A 15,840-nucleotide genomic window follows, 5' to 3' on the forward strand; every position below is an offset into this window, starting at 1 on the left:
TCATATATAAGCAAATATACCAGTCCTGTCCTTTATAGATGTTCATTAATTATTGTTTATACAGTTATTGTTTGTTTTCATGGTTAATTATTTGTTTATACAAACATTCCCACTTGAAATCTAACCATTTCTTACTTGATTTTCAAAAAGTGGGAATAGCTAGAATGAACCAAGATAGGTACAATTGTATGGGATAATTTGCATAACGGGCTTCGCCCGTTATGCATAAATTATCGCATGTTTCCCGCTTTCGTTGATGTCCCTGGCATACTATACTAACTAGACAGTGATTCCTTATATTTCCTTTTCATTGTGAAATAAGATTTAGACTTTAAAAATTTAAACTAATAGATTTAAATTACACGAGGACTTCCATGCCAATTTCAATAGTCATCGCCCGCTGACGTCAAACACAAAGGCAGCCGCACGAGATTTTCATGCATATTTGGCCTCCTTCGCGTCAGACACAGAGACAGGTGCGCACGGGATCTGCATGCTTATTAGGCCTCCTTAGCTCCTGACTTATCAACCTGCCTAATTTACATTCCGGCAGAATTATAAAGAAATAAACTCCCCTAACTTTCAAAGACTTACCACAGAGAAAAAAATTAGAAATGGAAATATTTAAAGATAGGTACAATTCACTTGAAGATAGGTACAATTATTTGAAGATATGTACAAATATTTGAATATATGTTAATTTGGCGTAGCATACTTTTCAAACCGAAAGTTAATTTTGTGACGATATAGGTTTGGGACAGCTTGATATCGAAATAAAAGAGGTAATGGAATTTGTTTTACACATGTATTTATTACGAGTATTATTAAAATACAACTTTTTTAGTGAAATGTAAGAAATTGTTATCCATTGAAAACTTTATATTGACCGAGGCGAAGCTGCGATAGCTGGGGATAACAATTTCACCGTTAGCCTAGAAAATTCCATAGACAATGTTTTTCTTTGGATATGATGAATATATTTATTTAAAATGAATTTAAAGAAAAAAATTCATGCTAAAAGATACTCGCATATTCTTCACAGTTATCAATTTGTATTCGGAGCATTATCCGTCGTCATCAATCGTTGTGATGTTTCCAGAGCTGATGGGCGTGGCTTTGTTCACTGTTGAGTACAAGTGCCTTTAACCAAAGAAACAATGTAACGAGGCTCAATAATTGCTTAATAAATAGGTAGTATTACCTATCAGATACTATACTACAATTGAGTTGTTAGTTTGTCTTTATTGCCACATCCAAATCCACTCATATTGCAAAAATATCAAAACAAAACAAAAAGCACTTGTTTTAATTTTTTCATTGTTTTGTCTGTTTCTAGATTGAATTGATAGAAGATTCACTCTCTGCAGAACATGGCCTCCAGTAGAACTAAAGCACAAGAGGTTATCCTGTGTCACCTCTGTGACAGGAGACCCGCCCTTCTTCACTGTAATCCCTGTCAGGTCAACTTATGTGAAGAATGCGTCGGAAAACACTATATGACGTCATCGTCCTCTAATCACGAGATTGTCAAATACCGAGAGAGAAAATTCCACCTTTTATTTCCAAACTGTAAAGCCCATAGTGGAGAGAAGTGTACTGTAAAGTGCCAAAACTGTAATGTAGAAGTTTGCCTGAAATGTCTCAGCGGATCCCATAATGGTCATAGAATTATTGATATCAAGGACATTGTTGATGACAAGAAAAAGCTTATGGAGAAAGACGCAGTTTATCTTAAAGATGATATAATTCCTAAATTTGAACATGCAGATACAGAGATAGAATCCAAATTAGCGGCTTTAAATGCTAAATGTGATGAATTAGAACAATCAGTCACAGAGCATGGGCAAAAATGGCAGCGATTCATTGAAGAAATCGTGGCGAAAAACAAGAAAGACATTGAAGAAATGAGAGAAAATAGCATTAAGAAATTGAAAGAATACCAGAAAGAAATCAAAAATGCACTTGAAAGCCTAAAAGAAATTGCTCTACAGAACGAAAAGATTTTTCAGTCCATGGACGTTAGTCACATCACAAAATATGAAAGAAATATTGAGAAGTATCTAAAGATCCCCTTACAAATAGATTTGGAACTACCGACTTTTATTTCCACGGACAAAGATAAAGGTAAACTTTGCCAAGAGTTTGGAAAACTAGAAGAACCCAAGATCCAAACAGAACTGATCAACAAATTAGATGTATCCAGTGAGCTCCTAGACAAAGCCGTAGAAATCGCATCCTTCCACACTGGAATAACAGAGTTGATGAGGATAGCATGTCTAAATACAGAGGAGGTGTGGGTATCTGGACAGAATAAAAACATCACTCGTTTCAACATGCAAGGTTCTGTACAGGAGACAATTACCGCTTCTTGTAAGAGATTTCCTACCGACATCTCAGTTTCAAAAGAAGGGCATCTACTATACACTGAAACAGTTCATAACTTAATTAATGATGTCCACCAGACAACAGCACAGATCACAGCACCACAGGGATGGGAACCAGTAGGACTGTGTTGTACACAATCAGGTGACTTACTGGTCAGTATGTGTACACATGATGAAGAACATTATAAAATTGTACGTTATGAAGGCCAAATAATAAAGCAGGAAATAGAAAGGGACAACAAAGGTAACCCACTATACAAAGCGGGAAATGATATGCTCTTTGTGACGGAAAACAACAACGGGGATATCTGCGTCTGCGATTGCAATGCTGAGGTAGTCGTCGTCGTGAATAAAGCAGGAAAACTACAATTCAGATATAAAGGACAACAAACGATGAAAAAGCAGTTTGATCCCGCCAGTATTGCCACAGACTCCGCGGGTCGTATTATTGTAAAGGATAATGGTAATTCCTGTACCCACATCATTGATCAGGACGGTCAGTTTCTTCGTTGTCTGGATTTCTTTGGAGCTCTGAGTGTGGACACACTGGGGCGACTGTGGGTGGTGGAGTTTGAGAGTGGAAATGTGAAGGTAATCAAATATACAGAATAAACGGTTTGATTTCTTTAATACAATCTACGAAGAAATATTATAACAATATCTACATATTCTTTTTAATAATGGAAATTCTTTTAGTGTCACTTTGGTTTTTCATCAATCGTCATAAAATAGAAAAAAAAGTGATAAATTGGACCTTAAATTTCTGAAATACTCAAGATGTAACAACATGCAAAGATTTTAATGTTCTGGGATTAAGTCAGTGTTTTACTTATTGATTTGAAAATTCATAAAAACTGGACAATTTTTAAAGTGTGTTTAATAATCTAATCTTATTATGAATATCTTTTTCATACTGTGATGATAAAATTTAAAGAGATCAACTTAATGAAAACAAACAATGCGAATTTCAAATTACTAAATAACAGTAATTTTTCTAATAGATGTGGCTGAAAGATGGACTTTTTATTCAGAATATTTTTAAAGTTTAACTTCAGATAAGTCGCATCCATGTTCTGTTATGATTATAAACTTTAATATTTCATACACCTAAGAATTTCATTTTGTTGTATTAAATTAAAGTAACGTTAAATAACCTAGAAGCAGTTTTAGGTCTTACATGAAGCCCAATCTAAAAGAAGCTGTTTACTTGAAAGAAACTTCTAAAACGATGTTTGTCTTCCTCCAACTATTCCTCCAGTCGCCTGCCTCTGGTCATTGAAACATTACAATATCAGCTACAACCAAAATATTTCTTTTTTAAAAATAGGGAGATATTTCAAATGTACTTTTTTGTGTGGAATTTCGATTTTATCAAAAAAGCATGAAATCATGTGATTAGAACAGATAAAGCTTGTCAAATAAAGGTCCTGTACATAATAAACCATGAATTAGATTCTGTCCTAAGTACGACATACAGAGAGGATATAAAGGCTGGTGGTTACGATTGTGCTATAACCTATATGGAAATGGAAATACATGTACTTGCATTCGATTGAGTGCGTTTTGGTTCATTGTTTGTGTAAAAAAGTGAAGAGAAGAGTCCCCAAAATGCAATTTTTATCATTTTTAAATATCATCAAAGGTGAAAAGAGATTTGTTTGAGAGAAATTATTATTTTTCTTTGGTCACGTTTCATATACATATTGTATATCTATGTCTTTAAAAGGTATCACTTTTTTTTTGGTTTTGCTCCTACACTTCTGTGTCGATAGGCAATAAAAGTTATAAAATAAATGGTGTTTGGATTTTATTTATTCCATGGTGTTACATCACTTCTGCAATAAGACAAGATCAACCATGTATACATCAATGATAGGACAATAATGATAAAAGTAATGATAATACATGTGTATGAAATAAAATAAAAAGTCTTCCGTTTGATATCTAAGGTTTGCTGTCATCTTTCTAAGCTCTTGGTTTGAATGAAGGAGTCACATTTGGGATATTAAATAATTTCCTTACAAAGTACACTTGAAAACAAGATGTTGCTAAAATAGAAACAATCTGGAAAACGGACCAATACATGACGTAAGCATTATTTCCGGTCAGTAAATACCAGTCCTTTATAACGTTCATTCTACTAGTGGCTTGGTGCAATCGGACTTGGTCTATGGACTTTTGAACCTCTGAGATGGATGTCTGCAAAGAAGCAAGGAATTTATAAATACGGAGGCATTTAGTATAGTGTAAAAATTAATTGTATAAGAAGTTTGTAACTTTTCATATAATGAAGTTCTACTCCCTGTTCTTGTTAATTTTCATTTCTTTCAGACAAACAAGTTAGTGCAATTCCATCGCAACCTCATACAATCTAATCTTTATTCTAATCTTGATAATTACATCCACCTCAGATTCTTATAAATTAACACTTTTTTATCAATCGACAAACGCCTGTTAGAACGGTTTTCAAGTCACCTGTATAGATTTCTTATGTAATTTGCTTTTCAGTCAATAGTACAATATTTAACCTACTTAAATCTTTACATTATCCAATTCTATATAATTTTTTAATAAAGATATAAATAAATTGCCTTTTATTGTTAGTACGGGAATGAACGGTTGCAACTAATGCTGAAATAAATACAGCACAATCAACGTTTAGATGTCTCACCGTAAAATTTTGAACTGTTGTATGCAATCCCTCTATTTCGGCTACATACTTGGTCCATTCTTCCTCGACCACCGTCACAATGTAAATGTATACAAGCTTCGATAAAAATCTGCTATGAATATTTTGAACACATATCTGATAATTTCCTGGAATAAAAAGAAAAACAAGGACTTAACTGTTATTTTATGCATATTACCATGAGAAGTAATTATATATTAACTGTTCAAGAAGAAAAATCCATTGAAAAAACCAACAGTATGCATTGCAGTGTCCAAACATATGTATGATGATTTTGTTCATTACCAAATCTGAGATTTTATTTTTTAAAATTCTTAGATGACTTCCAAAAATCAATGTTGCAAGTACATGTTTTCCGTGTGATGTTTAATATCTACAGATCGACTCAATAAAACCTCAATACAGATTTTAAAGCATATATTGAATCTCTGTGATATTAGTCATACCAGTGACAGGAGCCGTGTATTCTATACTCCCCTCTGATTTGTAAATAATTTCTTTGATCGTATTATTATAACCATCCTTCACATAAAAGTCTACTATACGATCACCGCCTCGAAGAACCTGTAAAAAGAATGCAAGAATCATGGATTATGCTTTTCATTAAATGAAATAAAAACGATTAATTCATATATTTATTTTCCGGATGAAAAAAATAAATTAAAGTGTTCCGGGGAATTCTAGTATCCATAGATGAAGGATGAACACTAGTTATATAGAGTATATCATCTGATATGGACGTAGCAATGTGTCGCTTTCTCTATATCACAATACTTGTATACTATACTTGTCAGCAAAGGTATCCGAGAAAAATTCAGATGCATGATCAACTATAAGTGTCTCAACCATGACGGTACCCTTGTAGACAGTGGAAAACATTGATATAAGGCTATCTTTTCATATAAATTTGTATAAATGTATTAATTTTAGAGATTTTGTTTCATTTCCATGCCCCAAAAGAAAGTGAACCCCGAAATTAACAAATTCTACTATTCTTTTATCAAGAAATATTTTATGTCCAAATTAGTTGAACGTTGTTAATTAATCTATATATTCGAAAAGAAGCTTCAAATGTAGAAAGCATGTACGAACGACACGCGGAAACAGACGTTTTACTTTTTGACCTGAGACACAGTAATTAAGGTAATTAAGGTACTAGTATATCCTTAAATGCTGTGAAATCATTAATTTTCTTGGGGTGTAATTTTCGTTGTTTACGAAGTATGGAGGGACCAACAAATTCATTACCAACACGAAATCTAAATTTCATATATGCATTACAACTACATGCAAACATTTTCCAACAATGAAATCAAATCCCTACAAACCAATATTTTTTCCTCCAACCTAAAAAATTTTACCCCAAGAAAATTTTTTCTAACCCTAACCCTGTTTTTACAGTTATGTAATGTAAACATTACAATTAACTACAAGTACTATAGTTAATCCTTGTAACCAATCTTTAGAATCTTGGAATTAAACTTGTAAACCATATATACAATAGTACATGTATTTCATAGGTATTGTCTACGCCAGATAGTGTTTCGTGGTTTTTGCTTTTAGCATTTTGTATCTAACTGTACGTACATATGCACGGCCCGCCTACCTCAAACGAAGCATAAAGATTAGCATTCTGTGCCACTCTCTGTACAAAACACTCCTCCTGGCTTGCAGGAACCTCTATTTTGAATTCATGCTGAGCCCCGGGGAGGCCATCAAAGCTAAAGTCCTCAGTTTTCTCCTCAGTAACTCGTTCTGGAATCACTTGGAGGAATAGATTCCAAAGACACGCCGTCCTTAGCACGACATATGTTGAGCACATATTGTTTATCATCAGGACGGGAACTTGGTTAGACTAGCGAGATAATCGATACATTATATCAAGTACAGTGACAACTCAGTTTAGGCTAGATTGTAACGACGATAAACGACCCTTCATTAAAAACTGATGTATGAATAATCGAAATATTAAGAACGCCTTTGCAGCTATATATACACATTTTTTAGGATAATTTATTGTAAATACATGTATGGTTAAAATTCTGTAAGAGACTTCGCGACCAGCTTAAAAATTTTAGCCGATACTGTCCAATGGCATGTATGAAGTCAATTTACATTTCTTGGTTCATGACTTTTTGATCTTTTGCTACTAACCACGTAAAATTCCCGTAATAGGTTTCTGGTTTTTCGCATTCTTGCTATTCCAAAGTTCCGCACTTGAAAGCTACACTAGTCAAATTATATACTCACCGTCAATAGAAACGCAACACCCTAATTTTAGGGTGAAAATTAAATACAGGATATAATAACTATGTACCAAAAAAAGTTAGAACATCTTTTACTCTGTTAAATCAGTTATTTAACGGTTGTATGAATTTCTTTCCATTACCGAAAGTTGCTTTTTAGCCCTCTTAACAAAATATTGTTAAAATTTCATCAAAAATGAAAAATTTTGAATTCTGTTAAGAGGTCTAAAAAGCAACTTCCGGTAATGGAAAGAAATTCATTCAACCGTTATATAACTGATTTGGCAAAGTAAAAGATGTCCTAACTTTTTTGGTACATAGTAAACTGTTATAACCTGTATATAATTTTCACTCTAAAATTAAGGTGTTGCGTTTCTATTGACGGTGAGTATAGTAATATACGTACCCCATATGATAGTTATTCGATTCCCCGATTATGGGCTAGAGAATATCTACTGTATTTTCCTTTTCATAAATATTTATTTCCTGTTATTACCAATAAAACAGGGGGAAACTAATTATAAATTATCTTTAGATATTTTGACGGAATTACAGGAAATCAATAAAAACTATAAGCCTAAGGTACGTATTTAAAAAGTTTTACATGGTCTATCAACAGTAGAACTGACTTGTTTGTATACACTGATGATTATACAATGAATCTTGTCTAATCCGAACACTACCAATTTCAAACAAATTGGTAGGCAAAGACAACATTTTCGATCGCATAACATATTTTACAATTGAATGTATTGAGATAAAAGCATCGGAGGCAAGATTTCAAAATAAAGAACATTGGTATTAGACAAGATAAACTTTAACTGTTGTTAAAAAAATAACTTGTATAATTAAGTCTATGGAGCATGAATATGAAGTCGAGTTACTAAACTGTTCGAATAAATAATTCCAAAAATGTGTAGTTTGTAACAAACTGAAACAAGAGGCCCATGGGCCTTATAGGTCACCTGAGCATTATTCAACAACTTTCCAGTGATTGAATTTGATCCATGCTTTAAGCCAGATGCTTAAGCTTTTACAATTTGGTCATCATAACTATACACGTAGCAGTTCCTTAGTTTTGTTACTTAATACCCATAGGCAGGGTAGGGGAACAAAAAATGCATTTCAACAAATCAGTAATATTCAGCAATAATGAGTAGTGTCGCTACCACACATGAACCCTTGACTCTTAGGCCTAGATCCACACATTGTACAATTTTTGGAAAGGCATTCATGCTTTTCAAAAATATTTGATTAATACCAAGAAGCACTATTCAAACAATTCATTCATTTTCAGTATATAAGTACAGCCCCCCCCCCCCCTCTATGGCACAACTGACCGTGGGGCCTTGAAATTCACAATTCTTGAAGATTAGGGCCCTTGCTCATAACTATATAGGTAGTTCATCTGCTTAAAACCTAGGTGCAAAGAAGAAAATGTTCAAAGATTTAATGTTTTTTTCACTATACATGTATAATCAATATAGCCCCCCCCCCTTACACCAGAACCCCTGACCCTGGGGCCATAATATTCATAATTTTGGTAGAGGCACTCTTGCTCATCATAACTATGTACTTAGCTAGTTTATTTAATACCCAGGAGCAAAGAAGAAGATTTTCAAAGAATTCATGTATTTTCTCTATATAATCAATAGAGCCCCGCCCTAACACAAGAACCCCTGACCCTGGGGCCATAAAATTCACAATTTTGGTAGAGGCACTCTTGCTCATCATAACTATGTACTTAGTTAGTTTATTTAATACCCAGGAGCAAAGAAGAAGATTTTCAAAGAACTCATGTATTTTCTCTATATAATCAATAGAGCCCCGCCCTAACACAAGTACCGCTGACCCTGGGGCCATAAAATTCACAATTTTGGTAGAGGCACTCTTGCTCATCATAACTATGTACTTAATTAGTTTATTTAATACCCAGGAGCAGAGAAGAAGATTTTCAAAGAAATAATGCATTTTCACTATATACTTATTTAGCTCAACCCTAGCACCCTAGTACCCCTGACCCCAGGGTCATGAATTTCACAATTTTGGTAAAGGACTCAATGCTGATTACAATCATGCAAACAGTTTGACTGCTTGATGTCCAGGAGTAAAGAAGAAGATTTTTAAAGATTGCGTTAATTTTAGTGGTTTTGGCCCCACCCCCCAGAGGGGCAGGGATCATGAAATTCATAATTTTTGTTCCCCTTCACCCATAGATGCTTTGTGCCAAATTTGGTTGAAATTGGTTCAGTGGTTGCAGAGAAGAAGCTGAAAATGTTCAAATGTTAACACACGACGCACGACGACGGACGAAAACAGATGAGCCGTTCCAAGCAAAAACCCCCCTTATGTTATCTGACAGAATTTTACGTCACAATAGAAAAAGCGACGTCATTATTTTGCAACAAAAACTGCAATAAAAATTTATCGCGCACTGACTAAGTTCCAACTGAATTCGTTGTTAATGTCTCAGAATTTTCTCATTTGTGCTCTCTGTATATTTTTTTTTCATGACTACATGTGTATTGTCTATTTTATAACATATCTGACTCTGATTGTTGTCAAACTACATGTGCATTACACATTAAAACGACCTAAGAGTGTTCTGATTAAATACACAAAATCTGTCAACACTTCGACGTATATTCTGTTCCATGTACAGTATAAGTTTTCAGTTAAACTAAATAAAACATGCAACTGTTGTTTAAAATTCAGATTTACGAATCTTTCCTTTTTAACAACGACAAAAAATTACATGCAATGATGATAATGAGTGTAAAAATATTTTTAAAAAGGAAGGAAGAGTAGTTTGAAATGTTTTTTTTTTATCCGAGGTCTTGGCGTAAATTGATTTGACTTAATCATATGTCAAGAAAACTGCACAGGAATTAACACCAATCAAACTGAATGATAGGATTGTTTAACCACACCAATGCCAGATCTAAATCCGGGGTATGTTTGTTTTTCATTTATTGTAGACCAAGAACCTCCTGGAGGAAAAGTGACACTAGTTCAGCTAACAATGCTACATTAATTGCATTGATTAGGCGTCTATCCGACATTCTCCTATTTGTTAGGTGTTGAAAAGATCGATAACTTGTTAATACTGTTGTAGCCCCCCCCCCTTCCCATCACCACCACCAAAAAAAAAAATATATGTAATAAAGCATATATAGAAATAAATACATACATGTATATCTTTTTACAAAATTTTCGAAGTTCTGAAAAGCACCGTATTTGACAAGCACACGTACATTATTTATTTCACATTCAGAAAAAAAATGCAACCCCCCGTCTTCGTTTTTTATGTGCATGATTGTAATCACAATATTTGTTCATCTGAGTGTAAATCGAGTGCAAATAAAATACACTTCCAAAATATTTTAATCAGTTTGGATTTTCCCGATCTGCTTCTTAATCTAACGTAGCAAGAAGTAAATGCATGCTCGTAATTTTCACATGGAAGATCACATGCAGGTAAACATAACCTGATTTTTTTCACACAACGCTAGATCTTGGAAAATGAGAGATCTAGGAGTATTTATTATATTATAAACACTTTTGTCAAAATGATTTGAAAAACGTTTTGACATGTTTTTTTTTAAACGTATGTACATAAAAAAATAGTCTACCCGTTATCATTTTAGTAGACCAGGATCAAGACAACTCTTTGGCACTGTAGATTCAAATGTGAAAAAAAGAGAAATAATAGTAAAGTTTATTTTGCTAATATATTGAGATTCCACCAGGAGAGAATAAAATGATGAAAAGTGTTGTACCAAAAAATGCAATTTTTAATTTGCTGTTCAAATTATTATCCTTTAACAACGTTTGTAATAATAAATGATACAGAGTCTCGGTTTAAAGTGCTTAATGAAAGATACAAACAAATCATTAAATGAATGATGTTGACACTATACATAATTATGTAAGTCTGAAAAGCTCCTAAATTTTTGCATGTCATTTAGCATTGCGGCCTATATCTTATTACGTTCCATGTTTTGAGCGGTCACCCATCCAAGAGTTAAACAGGCTCGCCGTTGCTTAACTTGCCTGAAAAAGAGACTAAGAGAGAGAGACTCGACCGAATCGCTAGAAAAGCTAGCTCACCAGCGAGAAAGTATACGTGTAAGTCCCCTATACTAGTTTACTGTCCGCTACAGATGTCAAACTCAAAAGTCGGATATATCTTGTATAAAAAATGTTTTAGCAAACTTCGGAAATATCTTGTATAAAAAAAAGGTTTATAGATAACTTGTCCTCTTTTATCCTTAGCAGTGAAACGTAAGGTGATGACCCTTTCTCAATTTTTAAATTTAAATAGATTAAATGTTTATGTTGTTAAACGTCCATCTCGAGAATTTTTTAACACATAAGGAGACGCCGCCATTTGCCGGTGCATGGAGAGCTGCAAATATTCCTATAACCGGCACTTAGGGCCTTTGAGCAGCGAGGAATCTTTTTCATGCAAGCACTTATACTGCGACACGGGACCGCGGTTTATACAGACTCATGCGAAGGACTGGTCTCCATGTAATTTTAACTAGAAGAATAAGACACAAAAGTAACCTACTTACCCCCCCCCCCCCCACTTTCAAAACACTTGAACTCCTTGTAAGTTGGAAAGGATGGTCATATGTTAGAATATTTGATGTTATTGTAGTGACAGAGAATGGGCAGAGAATCCTCCGTCTTCTGCACACAATAGAACTTCTTTGTATGAGTGTAAAATGTTGGGTAGACTGGGATAGAATATATATATTACTAATATATGAGAAGCATTTTATTCGGAAGACAGTCCAATGTGCAGAATTCGCACGTGTTACATGTTCTCTTTTCTATAAAATTTCTTTATGTGTTTATTTTTCTATGAAGACGGTATCAAATGTTGTACATTTGTGTCTATATGGTTCGAGGACTTTAAAAGCTGCTCTAAATAGGCCCCTGACTTACACGTTTTTCTTTGTCTCTAAAATATTTTGTTTTTTGCTTTTGACTAGCTGGTACATTTTCAGAGGATCTTCATGATATATAAGTGTTGACCTGTGAAATTTGCCTCATAAAAACCTGTTGTTTTGTTTTTGTTTTTTTTTTTAAACTGTGACATGTATGTATTTTAAACTACAGATCGGATCGCATAACTACGGCGCCGCTGGAGGGCCAGGTAAAAAAATATTTTTATTTGTTCGGACAAATTAAAAATTCGTTTGGACGAATTAGTTATTTGTTCGGACGAATTAGATATTTGTTCGGACAAATAAGTTATTTGTTCGAACAAATTAGATATTTGTTCGGACGATTTAAATATTCGTTCGGACAAATTAGAAATTCGTTCGGACAAATTAGAAATTCGTTCGGACGAATTAGTTATTTGTTCGGACGAATTAGATATTCGTTCGGACAAATTAGAAATTCGTTCGGACGAATTAGAAATTTGTTCGGACAAATAAGTTATTTGTTCGGACAAATTAGAAATTCGTTCGGACAAATAAGTTATTTGTACGGACGAATTAGAAATTCGTTCGGACGAATTATTTATTTGTTCGGACGAATTCGTTCGGACAAATTAGAAATTCGTTCGGACGAATTAGAAATTTGTTCGGACAAATTAGTTATTTGTACGGACGAATTAGAAATTCGTTCGGACGAATTAGTTATTTGTTCGAACAAATTAGAGAAATTGTGAACAACTATCAGGACACCGCGAATAATGTGCGGTTTGCACCAAAACGTTTCATTTTATTTTGATTCTTTGCAAAATAACTTTAATGAACAACATTATCAATAAATATTTTGAAGATAAGTCGTTTTAATGTTGATCTCTTTCTTATGATTTTTTTATGTACATATTCACTACAGTTATTAATCATGACATGTGAATGATTTTTGAAATACATTTCTGATACATATGTCGCCGATTTGTAGCTGAAATATTGCCGATTCGGCGTAAAACATTCAATCAATCAATCTGGTACATATGCGGTTTATAAAATGATTAAAAAGTCCTCATTGAGTTTTTAATTAAATATTCCTGTTTGTGAATTTAGAAAACTTCACAAAAATGAACCTGTTCGTATTGATCCCAGGTTGTTCATATGACTCGCGAGCCGGTGAATAACGAGGTCAACCGATCAATCTGGTATACTGTATATATTCCCTTTCACACTTGCGAACAATTTTGCCCCGTTTTAAATTAGCCCTGTCAAAGTTTTGTTTAAGTACTTATACTGTATTATATGAATTCGTCCCGTTTTAAATTCGCCCGAATGAGGCTAGGGCGAAAGGGGCGAAAATAAAACGGTGGCGAAAATTTCCCTGTATACAGTATTCCCTAGTCCATTGATTTTCAGAGTATAATTATAGCCCCCTCCCGTTTTTGGAGAGGTACATGTAGTCGAACAAACTATTTAATTTCACTGTCAGCATTTCTTAATTTTGTTTATACGCTTTTACAGTTGAGTACCAGTTCGAAGGTTTGATAGGCCAATGACTCACATAGAAAGGGAAATTATGAAAGCAACCCCTTTTACGGGGAAAATAAATCATGAATGAATGTCAAAATATTTTCAAGTAACAACCCCCCCCCCCCCCTCCTCTATTTAAAAAAAACGATCGATTGTCTTAATCATTGAGAACCTTAACTTGCATTAAATTATGATGTGTTTTTAAATTTTACTGCACTTTCTAGGAACGTACATGTATTCATCTATTTTTTATCCTTTTCCCGGAAAGGGGCGTGTGTTTAATTTGGTCAATATTATACCTGCATGTTTTAATTCATGCGCTTTTCTGATATTTAAATATAAAATAAAATTTATATAGATACATAATAATAGTTTTTAACGATCTTAGAAAGAATCCATTGGAGATGGACTTATGAGATTCCCTCTTTTTGTTCCTTTATCACAAAATACTTAAATGTGGGAACAGCGGTATAGAAGCAAATCTACAAATGTCCTAGCTAGTAATAAAAAAAATTAAGACCCTCGAATAAGAGGCTCGATATTTTGAGTCCGAAGTTTATTTAATATAATACAATACAGCCACGTAGCAGAGTTTTTGAAAGTGGGGGGGGGGGGGCCTGAGAAAAAAAATACATACCTATAAAGTTGACAAGAAAAAAAAGGGGACACAGGAAAAGTTGCCCAAAGTTGACAGTCCTATTACATGGGGGGAGGGGGGCTTACTTTTTCAATGCCAATTTTTTCCCGTACCAATTGCCTGCAGTAGGAGTAAAACCTTAAGGAGTGGATCTCATCTTTTCAAAGAAGCGGTAACTGACCACTGGCACCCCAGTGTTAGTCAGGGATGGGAGTGAAAATATGTTTGATAAGAAGTAACTGACCCTTTGAATTTACTAGTGGGCTCTCAGAAAATATACTTTCAGAATGGCAGACTTTAGGCCTATATATATATACCGGTATAGATCCATTATTTCCGAATATTTACAATCAACATACCCGACTTTAATATCACATGTCTAGTTGCTACGTGTGTATGTCATGGTCCAAAGAGCTATTTATGTATTAAAAAAGGATGAATCCTCCTGAATAGACAAAGTGTATATCTCTCTTTACAGGATAATTTGTGCAAACATCTAATTTGCCCGAACAAATATCTAATTTGTCCGAACGAATTTCTAATTTGTCCGAACAAATATCTAATTTGTCCGAACAAATAACTTATTTGTCCGAACAAATTTCTAATTCGTCCGAACGAATTTCTAATTTGTCCGAACGAATATCTAATTTGTCCGAACAAATAACTAATTCGTCCGAACGAATTTCTAATTTGTCCGAACGAATATCTAATTTGTCCGAACAAATATCTAATTCGTCCGAACAAATAACTAATTCGTCCGAACGAATATCTAATTTGTCCGAACAAATAACTAATTCGTCCGAACGAATTTCTAATTTGTCCGAACGAATATCTAATTCGTCCGAACAAATAACTAATTCGTCCGAACGAATTTCTAATTTGTCCGAACAAATAAAAATATTTTTTTACCTGGCCCTCCAGTGGCTAGGCCACGTAAAAAAAATATTTTTATTTGTTCGGACGAATTAGAAATTCGTTCGGACAAATAAGTTATTTGTTCGGACAAATTAGATATTTGTTCGGACGAATTAGATATTCGTTCGGACAAATTAGAAATTCGTTCGGACGAATTAGTTATTTGTTCGGACGAATTAGATATTCGTTCGGACGAACTAGAAATTCGTTCGGACGAATTAGAAATTCGTTCGGACGAATTAGGAATTCGTTCGGACGAATTAGGAATTCATTCGGACGAATTAGTTATTTGTTCGGACGAATTAGATATTCGTTCGAACGAATTAGAAATTCGTTCGGACGAATTAGTTATTTGTTCGGACGAATTAGATATTCGTTCGGACAAATTAGAAATTCGTTCGGACGAATTAGATATTCGTTCGGACAAATAAGTTATTTGTACGGACGAATTAGAAATTCGTTCGGACGAATTAGTTATTTGTTCGAACAAATTAGAGAAATTGTG

The 15,840-nt window shown here is 34.0% G+C and overlaps 2 protein-coding genes across 2 annotated transcripts; one reads left to right on the forward strand and one right to left on the reverse strand.

The window, feature by feature from the left end:
- The first annotated feature begins 1,340 nt into the window (after positions 1–1,340).
- On the forward strand, positions 1,341–4,052 carry LOC134236553 (uncharacterized). The gene has a single exon (XM_062718722.1). It carries the CDS (start codon positions 1,371–1,373, stop codon positions 2,994–2,996), a length of 1,626 nt encoding a protein of 541 aa, XP_062574706.1. The 5' UTR covers positions 1,341–1,370; the 3' UTR covers positions 2,997–4,052.
- Positions 4,053–4,207: 155 nt separating this feature from the next.
- On the reverse strand, positions 4,208–6,895 carry LOC134236551 (transmembrane emp24 domain-containing protein 6-like). Its single transcript, XM_062718720.1, has 4 exons — positions 6,680–6,895; positions 5,520–5,637; positions 5,056–5,201; positions 4,208–4,583 (listed from the first exon to the last, which is right to left on the reverse strand). The coding sequence occupies exons 1-4, from the start codon at positions 6,893–6,895 to the stop codon at positions 4,350–4,352; spliced, it is 714 nt and encodes a 237-aa protein (XP_062574704.1). The 3' UTR covers positions 4,208–4,349.
- Between the last annotated feature and the right edge of the window lie 8,945 nt (positions 6,896–15,840).

This window comes from Saccostrea cucullata, unplaced genomic scaffold (assembly GCF_032062105.1).
Source record: "Saccostrea cucullata isolate Sc308-1 unplaced genomic scaffold, CSIRO_AGI_Scuc_v1 ctg3499, whole genome shotgun sequence".
NCBI lineage: Eukaryota > Metazoa > Mollusca > Bivalvia > Ostreida > Ostreidae > Saccostrea > Saccostrea cuccullata.

Bases quoted from the DNA above. Each gene is read 5' to 3' on its own strand.
- LOC134236553 (XM_062718722.1), top strand. From the start codon at position 1,371: ATGGCCTCCAGTAGAACTAAAGCACAAGAGGTTATCCTGTGTCACCTC.
- LOC134236551 (XM_062718720.1), bottom strand. From the start codon at position 6,895: ATGTGCTCAACATATGTCGTGCTAAGGACGGCGTGTCTTTGGAATCTA. The intron at 5,638-6,679 runs GTAGGCGGGCCG...TTCTTTTTACAG, and splicing joins ATCTTTATGCTTCGTTTGAG to GTTCTTCGAGGCGGTGATCG. The intron at 4,584-5,055 runs GTGAGACATCTA...GCTTCTTTGCAG, and splicing joins CAACAGTTCAAAATTTTACG to ACATCCATCTCAGAGGTTCA.